Raw genomic sequence first — 24,356 nt, 5'->3', positions numbered from 1 at the left:
GATCGAAAATAATAGCAGATCTATCTGAAATTTTACCTCCCCCCCAAAAAAATTTTGTAACCTTACTTATTCACTTAGTTAAGTTTTAGGATTTATTTTTTCTGTATCATGAAATCTTTCATTTCTTTTTCCTTTTTTTCACCTGTTCTTTTTTTATTCATAGATGGCTAAAAGAACAACTGTATTTGTGTCACTTAAAATGGTTTATTCATATTATGTTTAAAAAGTAAAATGAAAATAAACAAAACTCGCTTTGCTTTCTTTGTTTAGTTAATTAGCATTTCCGTTTTTATTTATTTTCCTTATTATTGCACCACCTGGGCAGCAGACAATTATAGTGGGCCCCCCCGTGAAAATGATTACCTCCATAATCTACTCTTTCCTTGTGGGCCATCTGTTTTGATGTGGGGTAGAATTAGGCAGAAGAAAATCTGCATGCTCCTGACAAGTTAAAATTTCACTTTGAAATATTCTTTCTTTGACCTCTACCAGCATTAATTGTAGTTCTGCCTTAGAGTTTTGTGAGTTAAATGTTTCCTGGCCATTTAAGCTATACAGCTTCATTTATGAGGTAAGGGGTGTGTGTGTGTGTACACGTGCATTGTGTGTGTGTTTTCGGAGAGTGGGGAGGAGAGGAGAGGAATTTCAGGTATTCTTTTGTCAAGCATATACACATTCATGCTGCTTTTCCAAAGTATGTAAAGCCTCTTCATAATACCCTCCACTTATTACAAGATCTCATTTTAACCATTATGATGCATGAGAAAATGTATGTATGTATGTATTTGAGATGTAGAAATTGTCTAGCTTCTAGTTTGTGTTTTTGGACATTCTTTATGGTTTTAAATATCTTCTAAAAGTTTCCTTATTATTCAGTTATAAATTTTATACTAGAAACTTATATTTCAAATAGCACATTTAAATTTTTTTATTTTTTTATATTTACAGCTGATGTATTATTTTATCAGAATATAAGTTTTCAGCAAGGAGATGTTCACATTTTCTTTGCACATTTCCATATACAAAAATGAGTTTAGGTTTTTTCACTTTTTAAATCAACAGACTATGCTTTCTTTATAGTCATTCATATTTAATATGTCATGAATATTAAATTATGTTTGTATTTGTATTTAGGTGACTATTACATGGTTAAAAAGATTTTGGAGGAAAGCAGTTCAGGTGACTTGAACATAAATTGCGTAGATGTGCTTGGGAGAAATGCTGTTACAATAACTATTGAAAACGAAAATTTGGATATACTGCAGCTTCTTTTGGACTACGGTTGTCAGGTACAACAAGGCTAGATAATTTTACTCAGTAGCTGCTAAGTACTGTTGAATATGCCATGTTTTCTTCTAGTTTCTGCTCCTCCTGCCTTCCTCCCTATCTTCTTTCCTTCCTTCCTTTCTTCTCTTTCTTTCACTTTTTATTTGGTTTGAGCCATGAGAAGTTCTAAAAACAAATCAAAAGCCTCTTTTAAAACTTAATTTTTTTCTCTCAACTTTCACTCCCCCACCCCCAGGTCTTATATGTTTTACAACATCTGACAGAGATAAATTATCATGACTTATTAGAGATGACTTTGTTTTTATTATTTATATTATTATTATATGATACATTAAAAAATGTAAGTGTTCTAGAAGTGATGGGGGAAAGATTTTTCTGTGACCCATGCAGTTTACAAGCATAGAACAAGTGCTCCTGACTCACAAAGCAATTTTTAATTCGACTCTGATTTGCTCCTGTTTCATTAAATTTTCCTTTGAGCCTTAATTGTAATGTTCACTTATAACTAATGAATATTTTTAAACTGGAAAATACTGAGCTTTCATATTTCTATCAGTTCAGGTAGAAGAATGACATGAGTATAAGTCTTGAAAGAATTCAGTCAAGAGGTTCTGAAGGAAATTTAATAATAATATTTTCCTCTTTTTAATTAGTTTATGATGGGACTCACATGAATTCTGTCTCTTTTTTTCAAATAGTATGATTGTTCTATTGTAGCTTTAACTTATTAAGGCATATATATATATATTGAGTGGCATCAAGAAGCACTCAGAAGATTTTAAAAACGTAAATGGTTTAGTTGTATGTACAACATGTGGCATTGTCTCTATACATATTAGAGTAGAAAAAGAAATTGCCTTCCTAGCAATTTTAGTTATCTAGAACACCAATGACACCCAGAAAGTAAGTAAAATATACCTCTGAGCAGCCAGCCAGAGTAGATGCCTGGAAGTTTCCCACTTGGGAACTTTAGTCAGAGGAGCATTTCTGGAGCCTCCTTCAAAGTCTATGTTTGCTCATTTATATTCCACTTTAACAAACTTGGGTACTTAGTTTTTTCATCCATAGAGAGAAGTGCTCGAGAGGGGCATGAGACCTGCAGTAGAACAAAATGAGGCAAGGTATCCCTGGCTGTTTAATGAAGATGTCAGCAGCATTGCATACATGACAGTCTCTGAGGAGCTGTGTGCTAGAATGGTAATTAGTGTTTGTAACAATGGCCCAGAGTCAGTAAAGACAAATTAAATTGTATTCAGTACCAATTGTTTTAGAAGAAAGAAGAATATATACTGAACTTCTAAAAGGAGAAAACTTCTGTCAAAATAATTTAAATTTAAAAGTTAAACACATAAAGGCATAAGCTTCAGTTACATAGAAAATAAGGTTGTAAAGGAAGTCCTGGATGCTTCTGGAAAAAGGCAGTATTGTGGTATAATGATCATTTTTGTCTTACACATATGATTCTGTGTATATAATCTGCAATATATACCTGGTTCTTTCACATACCCTATTACATTTGAACATCATAGCTAGCCTTATAGATGATACATTTTATAGATCAGAAAACAGGCTCATAGAGTTTAATGATTTGCCTAAAGTTCTAAACTAAGGGCAAACCTAAGATTTGAACCTGATCTGACTGCAAATTTCATGCTTTTTCCAGTTCACTGAGTCCTGTCTCAGGTTGCCTATGTCCTGTGTACCTATCAACAAATGTCCAAGGCCTTCAATTGGGTGCGATTGTGGAAGTGAATAGGTGAAATATGAGTTTCATTCTAAATGATATTAAAATTAACTGGACAATGAAAGTACACATGAATTTCAAATCATTTAAAAAAACAAAAGTATATTTAACAAGTGCTGAGTGGTAATATAACAATACTTGACCCTTGTATATTACTTTGAGTGTTTTCATGTATTTTATCTCGTGTGATACTTATGGCTCTCAGCTGGACAATCCCACCCCACCCCACCCAGCCAAGGTTTTTTTGGCAATATGTAGAGATATATTTGGTGTTGCAACGGGTTGGGGGTGGTTACTACTGGCATCTGATGAGTAGAGGTCACAGATGCTGGTAAGCATCCTACAATGAATACCCAGGACAGCCCCCACAACACAGATTTACCTGGTCTAAAATGTCGATGGTTCCACCATTGAGAAACCCTGTTTTACACTTAAGCCTTTATGGTTTACAATAAATGTTTTGGAAACATAGAAAAGAAAAGATCACTGTGGATTGGAGCTATCAAAAAAGGTTTCATGGGAGAATATCAGTTGAGCTTTGAAATCTTAATAATTGCTAATATGTATATAGCACTACTTTGTGCCAAGAACCTTAAATATATTTGACTTCTTTAATCCTTTCAATAGCCCCCTGTAAGATAGGTATTATTATTATTTATATTTTATAGAGGAAGAAACCAAGGTAGAGAAAGGTTAAGTCACTGTAGAAATGGCAGACCTGGAACTTGAACACAGCTTCTGCCTCCAGAGTCCATGCTTTTACCCAATACCTGAAACTACACTTAAAAAAATGTGTAGATAGGCCCAGAACAGGGGATGTGAAGAATAATGTAAACAAAGGTATGTGCAGTGTGCATCCTTGAGACAGTGAATTGATTTAGCTTTTTTAAACAAAATATTTGGGGTGGATAGTAGTGGGAAGTATTTGGAGAAAGAGTGAAAAGAAAACTGAGGAAAATGGTCTGATTGCCAGGCTAAGGAATTTGTTTTTTTTATGATAGATAGTGGGGTCATGAAATGAACTTGAAAAAAGATGTGATCTAACCAGTGTTATTTTGGAAAGACTATTCTAGTGGCTGTGTTTTGTATTCAGAAAATGGAAAATGGGGAAGGCTGTAGCTTCTGTGGGCAGTTTGTAATCCAGATGTGAAGAGGTTAAAGCCTGAACTGGAATAGTGGCTGAAAGAATGGGAGGGGTGGCAGATGGGAGAGATGTTATGAGGAAGAAGTGATAGAATGTAGTGAGCATTTAAATTTGGAGAGGAGAATTGAGGAGTCCAAGATGAATTGGAAATCTGAGAAATGGGTGACTGGAAGGATGAAAAAAGCATGAGAAGTTAAGAACAGAAATCGGGCTTGGGGCAGAGAACTGTGAATTCTGGCTCTAGCCTCATTTCTTTTGGGGATATCAGGCAGTCTCCAGAGGACAGTTGCACATGAAGATTTCATCTCCAGGGAGCCGTCAGGCTGGAGGGATGCAGCACACACGACTGTGGAGATGGTCCTCCCACACGGTGAGCATGAGTGAAATCACAGAGAAGAGCAGACAACCGGTGCCAGTTCTTTCTTAGGGAACATCTGTATGAATAAAGGGCACTGGGAGGGAAGGGTGTCACTGAAGGAGTTAGGATAGTGCAGCATTGTGAAAACCAAAGAAACGGTTTAGTGCGATGCTTAGAAATCAAGGAAAAGGAGGAGGCAGGGAAGGCTATTGGGTTCTGAAAGGCCATTTGCATCAGTAGAATTAAGAAAATTATATGCATGGGTTTGAGAATTTGACAAAGTGAGAGAGAAAATTGGAGTGGTAAGAAGATAGGATCAAGTCAAGTTAGCAAAGCATGAGAAAGTATTTTATGTTTTGGGAGGTGGGGACTAGGACTGCTGTGACTGAATGAAGAACCAAGGTCCTGTAAATACAGAAGAGCATTATATAGAAGTCCAAGGTGGACTATTTAAGGAAATAAGTAGTTTCTTACTCTGAGCTTAAAAGAAAGAGTATGGGAGTTGTTGAAAATTCCTAAGGTGAGAAGGAAGATAGCAACCTCATTAATATGTAATAAGTATATAATTGAATAGATTTTAGTAGACAATGATCAATATCTGTGAGACATTGGGAAGCAAAATGAATGAGGACATTTTGTATACCTATAGGTATTTTTTAATAATTTTAAACTTTCTTTTCAGAAATATCTTTGATTTATCAACTAACATACCATACAGAGTAACTTGATGGTAACTCCTTATCTACATGGACTTTCTTTACATAAATAAATGTACCTGAAGCTTAATGCTTGTAGGAATTGACAGATTTAATGTGAATCTTTCTTTTTTCTTTACTAAATAGTGTATTTGAATATAATTTAATTTTACCATCAAAAGTATGAACCATTGAGAATGTAATCATTTTACTTTGCTTCATTTAGTCTGAAATTAAACACATTTGTCCTTATACTAAATGGCTTCAGACTGCTGTGTGTTGATAATGATTTTGCTTATTGATACTTTCTCTTTTCACATTAACTTTTAGCCGTTATTTTCTTTCTCCCTACCTTGCTGGTTTTAATCTAGAGCTGTTCTCTGATTCAGTAAAGACCTGAAGGTACTTGGGGAAACCAGATAGCCATCATTCATAGACAACTCTAAGTCAGTGTGGTTAAGGCAGCTCCTTCTGGGAAATGATGCCCGTGAAGTTGGTTTGCAATCACTCGGTATGCTTTTGTGGGGGTTGTGGGGGCAATTTGCAACTGGACTCCTGGTTATATTTCAGATGGTTAGAATTGCCTGGTATTTTGACTTTACGAACAGTGGCATTACTACAGTTAGCTTTTAGATTAAAATTGAAAATCAGAAATTAAATGTTAAACAGGAATGAACATATGGTTCTTTTTGTTTTTTGCTTCACCTGACCAAATACAGTAAAAACTAAAAACCTAAGAGAAATATTTACAAAGCAGAAGACTTTAAAGGATAGGCAACAGCCCAATGAACCCTAAAAGTTTTAGGGAATAAAAAAATGAACTAAGTTTCCTATCAGGGCAGGGAGTTTTCCCTGTGAGAACTAATGGTTGAGTGTGGCCCCCGAACCTGTTTGGGGACGCTTACTCCTATTTTTAGACATCTGGATAAAGTCAGTAATTTTCAGCCCTGTTTTTGACATCTACATAAAGTAATGAAACCTTTATTCCTTCCAGCTATGAATATTAAAGATCTTGTACTTTCTTTTTTAAGAGAACATTGATTTAAATAGTTGATAAATATTATTACAGTTTAAAAACATACAGGTCAAAAATAATCAGGGCATTCTTAGATTAAATTGTTTTTATTCTCATGTTTCCCTTTTGCTTTTATGGTTCTCCTCTTAAAACAAAAAACAAAACGAAAAGCAACTCCAAAACCTGATGTCTCAGCTTCCAAGTATTGTAGTAAAACTGTATGTAGACTTTGTTACAGAGTTGAAAGTCCCCATTTCCTCAGCTTCTAATCACTTTTTCTCCCTGTCCAAGTTGAAGCTTCAAAATGAGCTGTAGTTCGGGGGTAAAACTACAAAGTCACTTTTTCTTCCTGTGTCTAAGACATTGGTAGCCTAGTTCTTTGTGGTTTTTACTTGCTTAAATTGTTCATATTAATTTCAAACTTGTACATTCAAGCCAGCCATGTATGTTTTCAAGATGAGAACAGAGGGCACGCCCTCTATTTATCTATTTTCCATGGTCTCCTGTCTTCATGGTTGTATTGATGATCATTTTTATTAGACTGAACAGAATTTTTTACCTGTAGTACTAGTTTGGGGCAGTTTCTTTTATAGATTTGGAATGTTAAGATTCTTTTGGTCCAAAATTCAAGAGTAAAGATGCTGGAAAATATTTTCAGCTTTAACTACTGCACAGCTTAGCCCTGTTCCATTAATAAACCCTTCTATCAAGCACTTGTTATTTTACCAACTCCTGTGGTCAAACCCGAACAGACACGTGTATGGTGCTCCACACAAGTACTGCTAAGGAAAGGAGGTGTACCATTTGGACAGTCTGCATTTTTGAAAATCCAGAATTACTATGTATAATACAGTTGAAATTCTTTACTTATGAATTAGTAAATAATTAGTAAAATAGTTTACCTTCTTATCCTTCATTTTTAAGGTCCACAGTTGCACTTTTGGTGGCAATCAACTGAAGTAGTGGGAGCTGTTGATATACTACTTAACCATTGACCAAAACGATCATCACGACCAACTATAGTAGTTAGTACCTTTAAATGTTTATTAACTTGGATTTTTAAATAAAAATAGATCTCCTGCTCCATTGCCATCTTTTTCTTTCCCCAAATTTACTTGTCTTAAGAAAATAGATTTCTTTTAGTTTGTAAAATTTACTTTAAAGTAAATAGACACAAGAATAATATTGCTTTCAGGAAACCTTTTTAAAATCAATCATATTTCCATAATTTTGTCATTGTGGACCAGTATTTGTGTTTGGAACATTCCATAAGTTAAGTTGAAGATACAAGTTAGTTTCCACTTTAATTTATGAATTAAATATAAACAATGAAATCATAAAACCAGAAGAAAATGTAGGTGAATGTTTAATTGATTGGGAGTGGAAGGACTTTTCTAATGACAAAAACAGTGGACAGAAATCACAGTGGCACAGCCTTCAGCTGTATAGAAGTTAAATTTCTGGAATTCAGTTATCAAGTGAACTTTAGAAAGCAGATGGATAACTGGCCAAAGATATTACAAGGTCATTATCTTTTTAAAAAATATTTTATTTATTTATTTTCCGAGAGAGGAGAAAAGAAGGAGAGAGGGAAAGAAACATCAATGTGTGGTTGCCTCTCATGTGTCCCCCACTGGGAACTGGCCTGCACCCCAGGCATGTGCCCTGACTGGGAATCGAACCGCGATCCTTTGCTTCACAGGCCCACGCTCAATCCACTGAGCTACACCAGCCAGAGTCAAGTTCATTATCTTAATATTTGACAAATAGGTGAAAAACACCAAAATCAGAAGAGGACATGAAAAAATCTCAGAAAATATAAAATATTAAACCTTACTAATAATCATAGATGAGATACTAATATTTTATCATATTAATTAAAAATTAATGAGCACTGATGACAAGGGAGTAAGTAGTATAGTTTCCTACCCCAGTGGCTGGGGGGTACTTTGGATAGCACTTTGGCAGGATGTATCAGAAAAGAGATGTTCGTGTTTTTTCACCTAGTGCTTCCTCCTCTAAGAGTTTGCCTAGAAAATGGTCAGAAATATGGATAAAAATGTTAATTGTAATCTTACATGTAGCAGCAAAAAAACATAAAAATCTCAGAATAGAAGATGGGAAATATAAATAATTACATATATATGAAAATAGCATTTTTAAAGAATATTTAGGAACATGGAAAAATATGATATAGAAAGTGAAAAAAAAGAATTGTAAACTGTATATGTAATATGGTCCAAGGTTAAAAATATGCATAGAAAAGGAACTATATGGAAAAGCAGCAAAATGTTATCTAGTAGCAGCCATCTCACTGCCAATTAGGGATTTTTTCTTTACTCTTTATATTTGTTTATTGCTTTTGTAGTTAGGAAGATATTCATTAATAATAAATTACATATTAAAATGAGATGTTTGTTGTATATAAAAATTTAAATATACCATTTATATTAATGAGGGTGTAGTGAAACAAGCAGTTTCAATAACTAACTGCTGGAGTATAAACTGGCTGTCCTCAAAAAAGGATTGCTTAAGAAAGAATTAAAAATTGGTTGAAGATGATCTGGCATTGTCTGAATACTTTACCATGTATTAAGTGAACTATTTGACAAAAATTTGGACTACTAAAAAGTTAGTGTATGTATGACTTTCTCTAGAGGATGGTACTAATTTAATTGGTAGTAGTAATAAACCAACAGGAACAGAAAAAAGGTTTAAGAATATAGCTCCTCTACAAATGATCAGAAATATCTACAATCCTGTTCAATTTTCTGTAATCTCTCCTGCAGTTACGGTTATATTTTGGTAAACCTATTCCACCTTCTAGCCTTTAAACCCATTTACTTTCTTAGTGAGGAGGGTGGGGTATACCAGGGTATCGGAGTGACTGATTGCTGTTTTTCTTCTCCATCACCACCACTAGCAGTTGAACCTTGGGTTGTAAGGCCATGGTAGCCTTCACTTGCTCAGTGAAAGAGCACATTCTACTTTATTGCTACCAAAAGGCCTTTGTTGGAATTCTATTCTGTCAGCAGCAGCAAGGTCACATTTCAACAGCCTTATTACTTGTAGACAGGCAATCTCAGATACTTTATATACTTTTTTAACCATTTCAGTAAACTTATTCTGTAGTCTTGGCTTATCAAAATTGTATTTTAATAAATTTTGACTTTCAAAAACAGTTTTTTGGCACATAGATTATACTATAAACAATGAAATTATGAGCTTTTATTTATGTCTAATAGTGTTTTCATATAATTAAGAATGTATTATAGGAAAAATGAGGACTATTTTTCTCTTAAGAGATTAAATACAATTTTCTCCTCTTTATAACTAATAATATGGGAGAAATGAATAAAATTTTAGATTTCTCTGTAACTTTAAATTAATTAATTCATTAATTTGAAATTTGCAGTAACTAAATGGGAAAAATATAAACAAAGTATTTATAAAAGAGGGCAAAAAAGATTAATATGTTAGAAAATACTAAAATTTGCCAGTAATATTCTTCAGAATATTAGGAACCATTATTTTAAATTATTGTTGCCAAATTATTGATGCCAAAGATATCTTTAGAAGGGGGTGTGATAGGAAAAGGATCAGAAAGAGACACTGTAAAATGATTTTGGGATAGTAGGAATATGAGTATTGGTATCCTTCTTTCTGTATTTTTCAGATATTTTATAATGTGTATGCACTACTTTTACAGTGTTAGAAAAATTATAATATAAACTGTGCACTTGATCAGCTTATACTATGGAATGAAACCACTCTCAGGAAAACCTCTGTGAAAAAGTGAGAAGTGGTAGAAAGAGTATGCGATAGTCATAAAATAGCTGACCTTTTTGTTTAACCCTGGTTCTTTATTTGCTAATGTCTTTTTCTTCGTGCCATGCCATCGTCAGACCCTTGAGACTGTGTAGTGAAAGGAGCTCAGGCTCTGGAGGAATCCAGATTTGGGTTGTGATCTGCAGTTTGCCACTCTCTTGTGTGCCTGACACAGTAACTTCTCTGAGCCTCTGTTTTTTCATGGGAATTATAATGCTCACATTCGCAGGGTGTTGTGGGGGTAAATGAGTTGGTAAGTGTAAAGTGCCTGTAGTACCTATGATTGCTATTGATTTTGTGTATTGGTAACAGAAAGTAATACAGGTAATGATTGGGAATATATGGAGAATTACACAAAATAAAGACTGCTTCCTATTTACTTATCCCTTTCAAGCAGCTTCATTGCTATCAGTGAGGCAAGCTTTGCCACAGAGGTGTCATTTTTAGTTTTTCTCACACATTTATGCTCCGTTTTTTCATTATACTGTTTCTACAATTCTTGTTCTTTATTCTTGTCATGCATGTTTCCATAGTCTTTTGAAAATTAAAAACTTTTTCCTGATGTATTTCTCTAGATATCCTTCCTCTTTGTTAGGCAAACAGAAATTTAATTGTATGAATGTTTTTTCCTATTGAAGATTTTGTTTGTAATGATTATATTAACATTTATTAATTAAAGTTCAGTTTTTAGGTTCCAAAAAAATTTTTCTCCTGGAAAAATGTTTATTATATTTCTTAAATTAATTGTTCTTTTGTGCTTCCAATTTTTTCATTTTATTCTTCAAATTATTATATATTTTTGAAGTCACAAATAACTTTTGACAGTTTCTATAAATATTTTTCAGAAACTAATGGAACGAATTCAGAATCCTGAATATTCAACAACCATGGACATTGCACCTGTCATTTTAGCTGCTCATCGAAACAACTATGAAATTCTTACAATGCTGTTAAAACAGGATGTATCTCTACCGAAGCCTCATGCAGTTGGTTGTGAATGCACGTTGTGTTCTGCCAAAAACAAAAAGGACAGCCTCCGACATTCAAGGTCAGAAAAATGGGATTTTTTTATAAATAAATGTGTGAGGCAATAAGATATGTGCCAGTGAAATTTTTTAGTTCTTGTTCTTTCTTTGTTGCTTTTAAGAAATATAATACTAATGAAAGCCAAACTTCTAGCTCCTTTGCTTAATACAATGAGTTCTGAAATTTTAAAGAAATGCTTACTAAATGATTAATAATTAGGACACTTCTTCAAATTATGAATAAAGTTTATTTCATATTTCTACTGGTGGGGGCTGGAGGCACTATTCACATGTTAGGAGCAGAGTTTATTAGTCAAAGAGAATTTCCAAGTAATAGAAAGGGGAGAGATACACTTCCTATCTTCTTATAACAAAAATTGTTTTCTATCTAACTAAATATTGTTGGGTTATCCCTCTTACTTTCTCTCTCATACCATTTATATTTAAGTCTATTTCTCTTCCCATTCTCTCCAGTTGAAAATAGTAGTAACAACTGAGGAGTGAATAAATGAGAAAGTACCCTATCCTAGGTAGGTTGAGTAAGGTCATACATGTTGAATGAGCTATATGGTTCTGGGCCAGGCTTGTGATTCTAATGTTCAGCATAAGCCTCTCTCTCTCTCTCTTTTTATATATGTATAAATATTTATATATATATAGTAGTATTAAGCATAGCATTTACTATGGAAAATGTGGTCTGGAAGTCCACAGGCAGATCATTGACAAGCTGTTTTTTAGTTAAGGATTGTTGTACAGTGTATATGAAATTAGCTTTAAAACTTTAAAATTTCACCTGGCCAGGTGCTCAGTTGGTTGCAGCATAGTCCTGTGCACCAAAGGGTTGCAGATTCATTCCCAGTTAGGGCACATTCCTAGGCTGCATGCTCAATCCTGGGTGGCATTGTATGGGAGGCAGCCAATTGATGTTTCTCTCTCTCACTTTTCCCCTCTCTCTAAATCAATTTTAAAAAACTGTAAAATATCCACATTCTCTCTCTCTTCATTTTATGAACAGATCTTTGATGGATTGACAGTCATAAATCCATAAATTGGGAAAGTCTCTTGGAAATGGATTTAATATTTATTTGCAGAAGTTGAATTGGAAATTTTTTTATATTTTCAAATTTATTTTAAAATGAGATTCTCTTTGATAACGTTTGGTTGACAGCTGACTATATTATTTACCTTTTTAGTTTTAAAATGGCTAGTCTGTAAGATGACTTTAAGGCTTCTTTTAGTTTAAAAATTCCTTCTTAATATTAACTATAAATATTTTTCAAATAGTATGCCTACGAACTGTAGTTGAAGCAGCTGGGGTGGTGGATTGGGGCTGGAAAGAACACTACCTAGGTTGGTTTCAGAACACTTGTTCTGAAAGCTTTTGGAGGATCTGTGGCTTGAGCTCAGTCTTTAAGCATGAACAAGAATTGAAATGTGAAAGACATTTTGTGCAGAGAGTACAAAGTGTGATTGTGGTTTATTTGGAGAACTGCAAATGGTTTGATATATTCTCAGGAAAGTTGGAGAGTTTGTATTGATGTTTGAGAAAGCAGTTATAGGAAAGGCCCTTGACTAAAGTCATTTTCAGGAATTGCTAAGCAGACCTGCAGAAGGGGGCTAACAAAAGGAATAAAAAGAGATATGGGATCAACGAAGTGAAAGAGCCAAGGATTATACGACATTGGTTTCTAAATTTCAGAGAGAGTGCAGTTTCAGGTGAGGATAAGGTCTCACCTGAAAGGTCTCACAATAATTTTAAATGGCTTAGTGAAGGGTAGTGGGCCATTGAGTTTAGAAAAATATTTTCAATGATATAATTGCTGTGATTTTCTTTTAATCTAAAAATTCTATGTGATGTGAAATGTTAAATAACTTTAAGGAAGATTTGAAATCTTATTTAAAAGAAGGCAATTTAAAAATGTTGAGAAACACTGAAATTGGGAGCAATAACAAAGTAAGGGACGACCAGTTAAATTTAATCTGCAGAAGTGTTTTGTTTAATCTGCAAAATGTTTTTTTATAATTTTAAATTTGAATGCCTGTAAGCCTCATGTACACGCAGCTTTACTCATATTATTACCCACTTCACCCCTGAAAGCAATTTAATTTATGAAATCTAGTACATATCTGCCAAGACAATAAGATATTGGCCTTGAGAATAATCTTAAGGATATGAAATATCTTTTTGATAAAGATACTTTAATATACTTCTTGTGTTTATTTAGTTATACAAGCAATGTATAAATAAGTCCTAAAATCCTTGTACAACTTCTAACTTTAATTTTTGTCAGATGTCTCATGACCAATTCTAGTCCTCCTCCTGTGTACAGAACTAACAAATGTCATTTTAATGTTCTACATCTGCTTCTTAATAGCTAATACTCCCATTGGTTAGAAATGTGAGGCCTTAATGAAAACATCATGGTACTGGCATAAAAACAGACATATAGATCAATGGAACAGGGTAGAGAGCCCAGAAATAAGCTTGCACCTTTATGGTCAATTAATTTTGACAAAGGAGGCAAGAACATACAATGGAGTAAAGATAGTCTATTCAATAAATGGTGTTAGGAAATATTGGACAGATATGTGCAAAAAAATGAAACTAGATAACCTTCTTACACTATATGTAAGAATAAACTCTAAATGGATTAAAGACTTAAATGTTAGACTCAAAACCATAAAAGCCCTAGAAGAAAACATAGGCAGTAAAATCTCGGACATTTCTTATAGCAATATTTTTTCTGATATATATCCTTGGGCAAGGGAAACAAAAGAAAAATAAACAAATTAGACTACCTCGAACTAAAAATGTTTTGCACAGCAAAGGAATTCATCAACAAAATGAAAAGACAACCCACTCATTGGGAGAACATATTTGCCAGTGATACATCTGATAAGGGATTAATATTCCAAAACTTATAAAGAACTTATAAAACATAACACCAAAGAAACAAATAATCCAACTGAAAGATGGCCAAAGGACCTGAATAGACACTTCTCCAAAGAGAATATTCAGATGACCAATGGACATAAGAAAAGATGCTCAATGTCACTAATCATCAGAGAAAAGCAAGTTAAAACCACAGTGAGATTTCACACCTGTCAGAATGGCATCATCAATAAATCAACAAACAATGAGTGTTGGTGAGGAGATAGAGAAAAAGGAACCCTCATGTACTGTTGCTGGGAATGCAGAGTGGTGCAGCCATTGTGGAAAGTAGTGTAGAGTTACCTCAAAAAATTAAAAATGGAACTGCCTATGACCCAGTGATTCCACTTCTGGGGATATATCCTAAGAAACCTGAAACACTATTTCAAAAGGATATCTGCATCCCTATGTTCATCGCAGTATTATTTACAATAGCCAAAATTTGGAAGCAGCCCATGTGTCCATTAGTAGATGAGTGAACAAAAATATAGTATTCCATGTACACAATGGAATACTACTCAGCCGTAAAAAAAATAAAAAGGAAGGAAATCTTACCTTTTGGGACAGCATGGATGGACCTGCAGAGAATTATGCTAAGTGAAATAAGCCAGTCAGAGAAAGACAAGTACCATGTGATTTCACTTGTACATGGAATCTATTGAACAAAATAAACTTAACAAAATAGAGACAGGTTTATAATATAGAGAACAGATTGGCAGCTGTTAGAGGGCAGGGCAGGGGGCTTGAGGGGCTAGGTGAAGGAGGTGAGGGGATTGAGCAAAGAAAAAACAAGACTCATAGACGTGCACAACAGTACGGTGATTACCAGAGGGAACAGGAGGTGGGGTATGTAGAAGAAGGTAAATGGGGTAAATGGTGATGGAAAGAGACTTGACTAGGGGTGGTAAAACACAATACAGTGTATGGATGCTGTATTAGAGAATTTTACCCCTGAAACCTATATAATTTTTATTTACCAATGTCACCCCAGTGAATTTTAAAAAATGAAATGTGACCGTTAACTGCAGTTGTTAGGTTGGAAACTGAAATCTCATCAGTGGTTGTCAGTTACATGTGGAAGTTAGAAATTTCATCATCCAGTTTCTGTCTATGAAGATTGCATTCTCCTGTGTCATGAATATTGCCTGTCTGTTATTAATATTGCCTCATCTACTCCAGTTCTGCTTATGGTTAGCCATGGGTTTGTAATATACGGCCATGACTGTGTTAAGCTTTGTTCTCTATTCCCACTTTTCTGAGAGTTTTAGCATAATTTGGTGCTGGATTTTGTCAAGTGTTTTTTCTATATCTCCTCTGCCAATAATGACAATTTTACTTCCTCCTATCCAATTTGGATGCCTTTTCTTTCTTTTTCTTGTCTTATTTCTGTAACTAGGACTTCCAGTACTATGTTGAGTAAGAGTGGTATAAGCGAACATCCCTGTCTTGTTCCTGATCTTTTTTTTTTTTTAAGATTTTATTTATCTTTAGAGGGGAAGGGAAGGAGAGAGGGAGAGAAACATCAATGTATGGTTGCCTTTTGTGTGTCCCTGCTGGGAACTGGCCTGCAGGGAACCAGCCTGCAACCCAGGCATGTGCCCTGACTGGGAATTGAATCGTGATTGCCTGGTTTGCAGGCCCGCGCTCAATCCACTGAGCTACACCAGCCAGGGCTTGTTCCTGATCTTAAGGAAAATGCTTTTAGTTTTTGACCATCGAGTATGATGTTGGCTGTGGGTGTGTCATACATGGCCTTTATTACACTGGGGCATTTTCCCTCTGTTACCACTTTACTGAAAGTTTTTATCATAAATGGGTGCTGGATTTTATCAAATGCTTGTTCTACATGTATTGATATGATCGTGTGGTTTTTATCCTTCATTTTTTAAGTGGTTTATCGTGTTTATTGATTTGTGGGTACTGTACCACCCTGCATTCCCTGGAGTAAATCGTACTTGGTAATGGTGTAAGATTTTTCTAATGTATTGCTAGAACTAGTTTGCTAATAGTTTGTTGAAGTTTTTAGCATCTATGCCTATCGGGGATATTGGCCTATAATTTTCTTCTCTATAGTGTTTTTATCTGGTTTGGGAACTAATTAGGATAATGCTGGTTTTGTAAAATGAGCTTGGAAGCCTTCCATCCTCTTGAAATTTTTTCGATAGTGGCAGGAGAGGTGTTAGTCTTTCTCTGAATGTTTGCTAAAATTACCCTGTGAAGCCATCCAGGGCTTTTATTTGTTGGGATTTTTAAGCCCTATTTGAGGACATTTTTCACTGGGAGAGGAGAGGGTGGGGAGAGGGAGAAAGAGGGAGGGAGGAAGGGAGGGGGGATGGGAGGGAGGAAAGGAAAGAGGGAGTGAGAGAAGGGGAGAAAGAGAAATATTAATGTGAGAGAGAAATACTGTTACGAGAGAGAAACATCAGCTGATTGCTTTCTCATACACATCCCAATCAAGGACTGAACCCACAACCTGGGTATGTGTCCTCACTGGGAATTGAACCTGCAACCTTGGCTGTACAGGACAATGCTCCAACCAATTGAACCACACCAGCTTGGGCTGTTGGGAGTTTTGTCATTACCGATTCCATTTCACTGGCTGTAATCTGTCTATTCAGATTGTCTTATTATTTCTGATTCAGTTTTGGAAGATTGTATGTTACTAGGATTTATTCATTTTTTCTAGATTGTCAGATTGTTGGCATATACTTGTTTGTAGTATTTTCTTATAATCCTTTGTATTTTTGTAGTGTCAGTTGTTACTTTTCTCCTTTAATTTCTGGTTGTATCTATTTGGGTCCTCTTTCTCTCTCTCTCTATCTCTTTTTCTTTTTGATGAGTCTGATTAAGGGCCTGTCAATTGTTTGTTTTCAGAAAACCAACTCTTGAATTCATTTGTCTTTTCTAATTTTTTTATTCCCTATGTCATTTATTTTTTATCTAAACTTTATTATTCTTTCTACTCACATCTTCGCTGTTCTTTTTCTAGGTCTTTTAGGCGTAAGGTTAGATTGTTTGAGTTTTGTTTTTGTTTTTGTTTTGTTTTGCCTGGTGAGGTAGATATGTATTGCTATGAATTTTCCTCTTAGAACTGCTTTTGCTGTGTCCCATAGGTTTTGGGTTTTTACGTGTTCATTTTTATTAGTCTCAAAGTAGTTTTTGATTTCTCCTTTGATTTCATTGTTGACCCACTTATTGTTTATTAACTTATTATTTAGCCTATCTGTGTTGATGTGTTTTTCAGTTTTTTACTTGTAGTTGATTTCTAGTTTCCTATTATTGTGGTTGGAGAAGATGCTTGATTTCAGTCTTCTTAAATTTGAGATTTGTGTTCTCACTCATGGTCTATCCTAAAAACTATTTCATGCTTGAAAAGAATGTATATTTTGCTGCTTTGGGGTGAAATCCTCTGAAAATATTAATTAAATACACCTATCTAGTTTGTAGTTTAGGACTGCTGTTTCCTTGTTCATTTCTGTCTCAGTGATCTACCCATTGATGCCAAAGGGGTGCTAACATCCCCTCCTATGACTATATTACTATCCATCTCTCCCTCAATGTCCGTCAAGATTTGCTTTGTATACTTAGGTGCTCTTTGTTGGATGCATAAATGTTTACAAGGGTTATATCCTCTTATTGGATTGTTCTCTTTATCATTATATTATGTCTTTATCTCTTATTACATCTTGTTTTAAAATTTATTTTGACTGATATAATTTACTACTCCAGCTTTTGTTTTGTTTCCATTTTCATTATATATCATTTGTCATCCTTTTGCTTTTAGTTAGTGTGTATTTTTCATTCTGAAGTGCGTCTCTCATAGACAACATATATATGGATCTTGTTTTCTTATCCATTCAACTGTCCACTGTCTTTTAATTGAAGCATTTAAATCCATCCACTGTCTTTTAATTGAAGCATTTAAATCATTTACATTTAAGGTAATTATTGATTATTGATAGGTATGTATTTATTGCCATTTTATTATTTATAACTGTGTTCCTTCTGTATTTTTTCTTTTCTTAAAGAAGGCCCTTTAATATTTCTTATAATATAGGTTTGGTGGTAACAAACTTTTAGGTGTTTGTTTGTTTTTGTTTTGTTTTTTCACCTGGGAAGCTATTTATTTTCCCATCAATTGAATGATAGCCTTGCTGGGTAGAATAGTCTTCATTGTTGGTCCTTGATTTTTATCATTTTGTATATTTCATGCCAATTCCTTGTGGTCTGAAATGTTTTTGTTGAGGAGTCAGTTGAGAGTCATTTGGGAGTTCCCTTGTAGGTAACTGTTTTTCTCTTGCTGCTTTTAAGATTCTCTCTTTGTCTTATTCTTTATCATTTTAATTATGATGTGTCTTTTTGTGGGCTTCTTTGTGTTCATCTTGTTTAGGACTCTGTGCTCTTCCTGGACCAGTGTGTCTTTTTCTTTCAGGAGGTTAGGGTAGTTTTCAGCCATTATTTCTTCAAATATGTTCTTGATTCTTTCCTTGCTCTCTTCTTTTTCTGATACCCCTATGATACAGATGTTGTTACACTTCATTTTTTCCCAGAGGTCCTTTAGACTAGCCTCATTTAAAAAAAAACATTTTATTTATTTATTTTTAGACAAAGGGGAAGGGAAAGAGAGAGGGAGAGAAACATCAATGTGTGGTTGACTCTCATGCACCCCCTACTGGGGGCCTGACCAGAAACCCAGGCATGTGCCCTGTTTGGAAATCAAAGCAATGACCCTTTGGTTTGCAGGCCAGCACTCAATCCACTGAGCCACACCAGCTATGGCTAGACTATCCTTGCCTGCTAGATGTATTTGATCCCTTCTAGTGTATTCCTTATTTGAGATATTGTATTATTAATTTCTGGCTGGTTCTTTTTTATGGTTTCTATGTTGTTTTTCATGCTGTTGAAGTTCTCACTATATTTTTGAGCATCTTCATAACCATTGTTTTGAACTATGTATCTTGTAGCTTGTTTGCCTCTATTTCATTTAGTTGCTTTTTGGGAATTCTCCTGCCTTTCATTTGTGTAATGTTTCTTTGTCTCCCCACTTTGGCTATTTTTCTTTGTTTGTTTCTGGGTACTAGGTAGATGTTCCATGCTTTGGTATGGTGGCTTTATGTAGTAGGTGTGTTGTAGGGCTCAGAGGAGTGGTCTTTCTAATTTCCTGAGCTAAGTGCTGCCATTTTTTATGTAGGTTATGTGAGCCATCCAGTTGTATCAGTAGTTGAGTCTTGATTACTGTTGGCTTGTCCATGGTTGAAGTTGCTCCTTCAGCTGGCTATGAGGATCAACCCTCAATGCAGTGCATAGATGCTATGCAGAGACAGCTCCACAAAGCTGAATTTGTCCCAACTAGTGTCTTCTGAGATTTTCCTTTGTTTGTGCTGCTCATGGTGCTATGATGTGGTCTGAACCACTGGTTGTGTTGGTTCTGGGGCCCATCAGGAGGCATCATAGTGCTGCTAGATGACAGGCACTGACAGTGACAAGCCTGGGCTACATGTTTGGAGGTATGATATAACCTCTAGTTTGTGGCTGGCTCTGCAGGGCCTCGGTGTGCATGGGAGGGGCCTCACTGTGCAACAAGACCTATTTCCACTGACACCAGACTCAAAGGCAAGACAGCAGGAGGACCAAAGCTCCCCAAGATTTGCCCTCACCTGTTAGCTGTCTGGTAGGCTCAGTTACTGAAAGAGCCTGTGATGGTATACCAGTTGCTTGAAGGAGGCTCTCAGTGAGTCAGCAGGTAGGTAGGGTGACAGTTGTTCACCAGGCTGATAGAGATTCAAACTTGGTGCCAGTGCTGGGTTTAAAGCCACTCAGCAACAGTCTCAGGGCACACCATAATTAGCCTCCACCTGCTTTGTGCCTGTGGACCTCTGTGGTGGGGTCATGTCTCAGGGATTAATCAGGGTGTGACCAGCAGTGTTCAACAGTCCTACACAGATTTGGTTGTGTGAAGGGAGAGCTCTGCACAGGAAAGGTGATGCTGGTCTGGTATGAGCTGGAGGAAAAATGGTCCATTCAAGAAGAAATGGCCTCACCCAAGTGCCAAACAACTCATTTCCTTCTAGAATCTTCCCAGATCTAGTGGAGAGTCTTCTGTATCAAGGAACCAAGTTGGCTGTGGCAGACTGACAGTACTGTGGACCACAAGCTCAGCAGGGCAGGGCTGCCAGAAGTCAGGGTCGTGGATATAGTTTTTCATTAATGGGGCTAGTAGATCTCTAGTGGGCGTCGGGAAGCAGCTACTCTGGCTGTGGGCTGTGCCCCAGGCTGGTGCTTGGCTATGGAGATAGTGTGTGAGCCATGGGACTACTATGGCCGTGGTGGGCAGGGCAGGCCAGACTAGTATGAAACTGGTCTCTTCTGGCCCACAGTAGACAGGGAAGGGAAATGGTCTCTGACCCAGAGCCTCACAACTCTGTCTCTGATTCTCTTTGAATGTGTCCTCAAGATCCCGTCAAGAAAGTCTATACCACAGGCTTAGGCAGCAGACTGTTTTGGAGGTTGTGAGGTTGCCTGGACTACAGGGGTGCCAGGAGGATGGGGTTGTACAGTCCTGCTAGGCCAGTGCAGATTGGAGAGGAATGTTCGCCCCAGGAAAGATGGTGTCTGTGGACAGTGCAGGTGAGGAACTCAGCACAGGGACTCTGGTGGCTGCCCTTTCAGCTCTCTTTCTGGAGTCATACAGCCCAATCCGTCCTCACAAGACTCCACACGCACATGCTCAGATCCACACGCCCGCTGCTTGAGCCCACTGTGAGTGGCTGCAAATGAGATTTTGTGTGCTAACCCTTTTAGTGGGCACTTGAGTTTCTGTCAGTATCCCATTTCTCCCTGGTGGCCACAATGCCCACTATTTTTACAGCCAAATGTTATGTGAGAGACTGTTTTCAGCTCTGTTGCTCCAGGTGGGGGAGTTCAATGTGGGATGAAGACCCAATGTGTCTGCAAAGACCCCATGTGTCTTTACAGCTGAGATATCCCTCCAGATTCTCAGCTACCAAACTGGGGCCCACACTTTTTGCATCTTCAACCTTCCAATCAATCTTGATGTGGCTTCTGTTAATCCTTGGTTATAAAACTTCTGTTCAGCTCATCTTCAATTAGTTATTTAGGTTGATTGTTCTATAATTTAGTTATAATTCCAGTTTGGGTCTGGAAGAAGGTGAGTGTAACTTCCACCTACTCTGCTGCCATCTTCTGATTTATTCTTTTTCTAACTTAAGTTAGAAATTTAGCTTATTGATTTTGTATTTTGCTACCTTTCTAGTAAGTGTATTTAAGATATTTTCTAATTTCTCTTGTGATCTCTTCTTTGTTGGATGGTTACTTAAATATTAGTGAACCGTATTTTTAGAGTAGTTGTAAGCTCAACAAAATTGAGCAGAAAGTACAGAGTTTCCCCATACTCGCCACCCCCTCTCACAGCCTTGCTCACCTCTCACCAGTGTCGTGCCCTTGTTACAACAGATAAACAAACAGTGACAGGGTGTTATCACCCAAATGATTAGAGCATCCTCTTTCTAAACTACTTGCTTCCTTAAAAAAACAAGCATGTGTTGAATTTATATTTAGAAGAAAAAAATACATTATATAACATCTACCAAATTTATAAATTAAGAGTTGTATATTTATGAATGAAAGAATTATAGTAGAATTTTTTTCATTTGGTTTCTATTTAGATATTGAAAATGAACATTTACTAGTATACAGAAGGTGAGGGGAGTAAATGATTTACTAGACTATGTATAAATACATGATTTCATTCTTTTTTCCATTTAATTTTTTACTGTACTTTTTCCATTACCATTTAACCCCATTTTACCCGCCTCCCCTCACAATCACCACACACTGTTGTCCATGTCCTTGAGTCCTTTTTCCTTTCTGCTCAATCTCCCCCCAAAACTCCCCCTCCCAATAGCTATCATCATGCTCTCTATATATGAGCTTGTCTCTGCTTTGCTCATTAGTTCAGTTTGTTTTTAAGATTTGAAACATATTTTAAAAATAACCTGGTTGAATAAGTAATGTTTTACATATATTTAGCATATCAGTCTTATTGGAAAAGGAAAAATTTTAAAATAAAAATTATTAGCATATTTTATTTAAAATAATGTTAGATTTAGGAATAGAAAACTTTTAAATTAAATTGTACTGAAGAATGCAATGTTTTGAATCTATGAAAAGAAACACTAAAACAGTTTCCTTAAAAGTAATACATATAAAGTTTTCCAGTATTCATATCTCAAAATATTTTTAAGTCTGTTTATGCAAATTATCTTTTAATAAATACAACTTTTACTTTCTATTTTGCAATACTATAATTTTAAGAATATTATGAGTTAAAATACTAATGTCATGTGTGTAATAATTTCCTTTTACATTATGGAATCAAATTTTATCACAGGTTTCGTCTTGATATATATCGTTGTTTGGCCAGTCCGGCTTTAATAATGTTAACAGAGGAGGATCCAATTCTGAGAGCATTCGAACTTAGTGCTGATTTAAAAGAACTGAGCCTTGTGGAGGTGGAATTCAGGTGGGAATGAATGGAAATTATATCTGTTTTTCAGAATATTTATTTATATTTGATCCAATATGACCAGATTTTGCTGCCACCTTCTTGGGATTTTCTTTCTTCCTTAGTGAATAGACCCTGGTATAATTTAGATGACTCCTGCCCATCTGCTTTCTGTTCCTCTTGCACTGCCCTTAAATCCCTGCTTTGTTCAACATTGCCAAAGGCATCCTAGGGCAATGTGAAGAGTAGTGGAGTGGTAGCCTTAAGCAGGAATAAAATTATTTATAACTGCTCTCTGTCCTACTTCCCCTTATTCCCACAGTCTTTAATTATCCTTGGAGTGTGATTCTTCATAACTCTCAGAAACAATAGAATGCTTTCTGTATTGGGGCTATTGCAAACATGGAAACCTAGTCCCTTTTCACTGTTTGTTCACTGTTTGGTGAGAGTTCCTACTAGGAGAAGCATAACATGTAGACAGCTTTTCTGAAATGAAGAGTTCCGTGCAATTCTGGCAATTCGCATACACAAGGAATCACTGTTACCATTTCTCCTAGAGAGGTAAATTAGAGGGAAAAAAAGGCTTTCAAAAAAGCAGCCTATTAAACTACTGACAGGCATTTAAAAAATGCTTTTTTAATTACATTTGTAAACTTTAGGAAAAGCTGTGAGTCTTTCTCTTACATTAAAGTATCCTTGGTGCCCTCCAAGGAAGGGAGACTTGACCAAGATTTCTTGACAGTCCCCACCCTTCCTTTCATGTCCAGCTGACGGTGGAGCCCATGTCTTACGTTGCTGTCCTCCAGTGGCTTGATAGTTGGGAAAATTCGAACTTCTACTTACTGGAAGGGCAAAAAAGAAGCTTGCACTTTTCTTTTGTCTTCACAGCAGTATATACAGATAGTTCTTGATATCTCTGAGTTTAGAAACTTTCTATTTTAACCTCATAATCGGAGCTCTGAGTTATCACATAAAAGAATTTATTCAACTCCTTTCAAATGGAAACAACCACTGTGATTATATTGTAATCATAGTCTAATAAAGTTAGATTTTGAAGTGATGGTCTCTTGTTTTTTTCGATGGGGAATGTGATATATAGAGGTTAGATATTTTATTAATATCACCTGCTAATTAGGAATGGAGTTGATCTTGAAAGTAGGAGCAGAGTTGTTGCTAGAATGGAAGGAAGACTCATTGCTTCCTTTTTACTATATTTCTATCTAAACTATACAGCCTCTTATTAGTTTTACAATAATCTATTGGAGATTAAGCAACTTAGGTATATAAAATATATTAATGCTACCTTTCAATGTAGTGGCTGTCAGCCTTTATCTAAAAATGAGATATCTTTGTAAAAAATATACTTTTGATAAATGTTTCCATCTGCAATTAGATGCCTAGACCAAGAAGCAGGTAATACTCCAGTTGTTAAAGAAATCCAACTATTTATTCTTAGGTATTTTGGTTACATACTAAATACAAAGAATGGATGACAAAAATGTTAGCTCCTAAGAAATAGTTTTTAACTTTTTGAGTTAGGATGTTATGTAACCAGTTCATGGAAGATCCCATTGTGTAGAAATATTAATCAATGGGAAATCTTCCTATTTTCCTTTCCTTTCTCTTTAAGGAAAAAAAGGAACAAAAATTATTTTCTGAAGTTCAGTTGACTCATAATTATTTATTTCTAACTTTATTCTTAAATTGTTTTATGCAGGCATGTTTAATGTAATTGCTATTCTTGCAAAGAATTATATGCTAAAACTTCTTAATTCCTCACAAATTGATTTGGGCCTACCTTTAG

The 24,356-nt window shown here is 35.6% G+C and overlaps 1 protein-coding gene across 4 annotated transcripts in view; it reads left to right on the top strand.

Moving 5' to 3' along the window:
- Nucleotides 1-24,356, top strand: part of TRPC1 (transient receptor potential cation channel subfamily C member 1) — a 70,319-nt gene that overhangs the window by 13,896 nt on the left and 32,067 nt on the right. Inside the window, exons 2-4 of one of the 4 annotated variants that reach the window (XM_053667274.1) lie at nt 1,135-1,289; nt 10,917-11,119; nt 22,439-22,570. In XM_053667274.1, the coding sequence (XP_053523249.1) occupies nt 1,135-1,289; nt 10,917-11,119; nt 22,439-22,570 (490 nt within the window). Of the gene's footprint in view, nt 1-1,134; nt 1,290-4,504; nt 4,546-10,916; nt 11,120-22,438; nt 22,571-24,356 lie in introns of those variants that run through there. The other 3 variants (XM_053667275.1, XM_053667273.1, XM_053667276.1) reach the window with 3 other exon arrangements.

This window comes from Artibeus jamaicensis, unplaced genomic scaffold (genome assembly GCF_021234435.1).
Source record: "Artibeus jamaicensis isolate MK-2021 breed Jamaican fruit bat unplaced genomic scaffold, CSHL_Jam_final contig_466, whole genome shotgun sequence".
NCBI classification, from domain to species: domain Eukaryota; kingdom Metazoa; phylum Chordata; class Mammalia; order Chiroptera; family Phyllostomidae; genus Artibeus; species Artibeus jamaicensis.
Note: the sequence above shows the minus strand (reverse complement) of the source record. Positions and strands in the feature narration are given on the sequence as shown.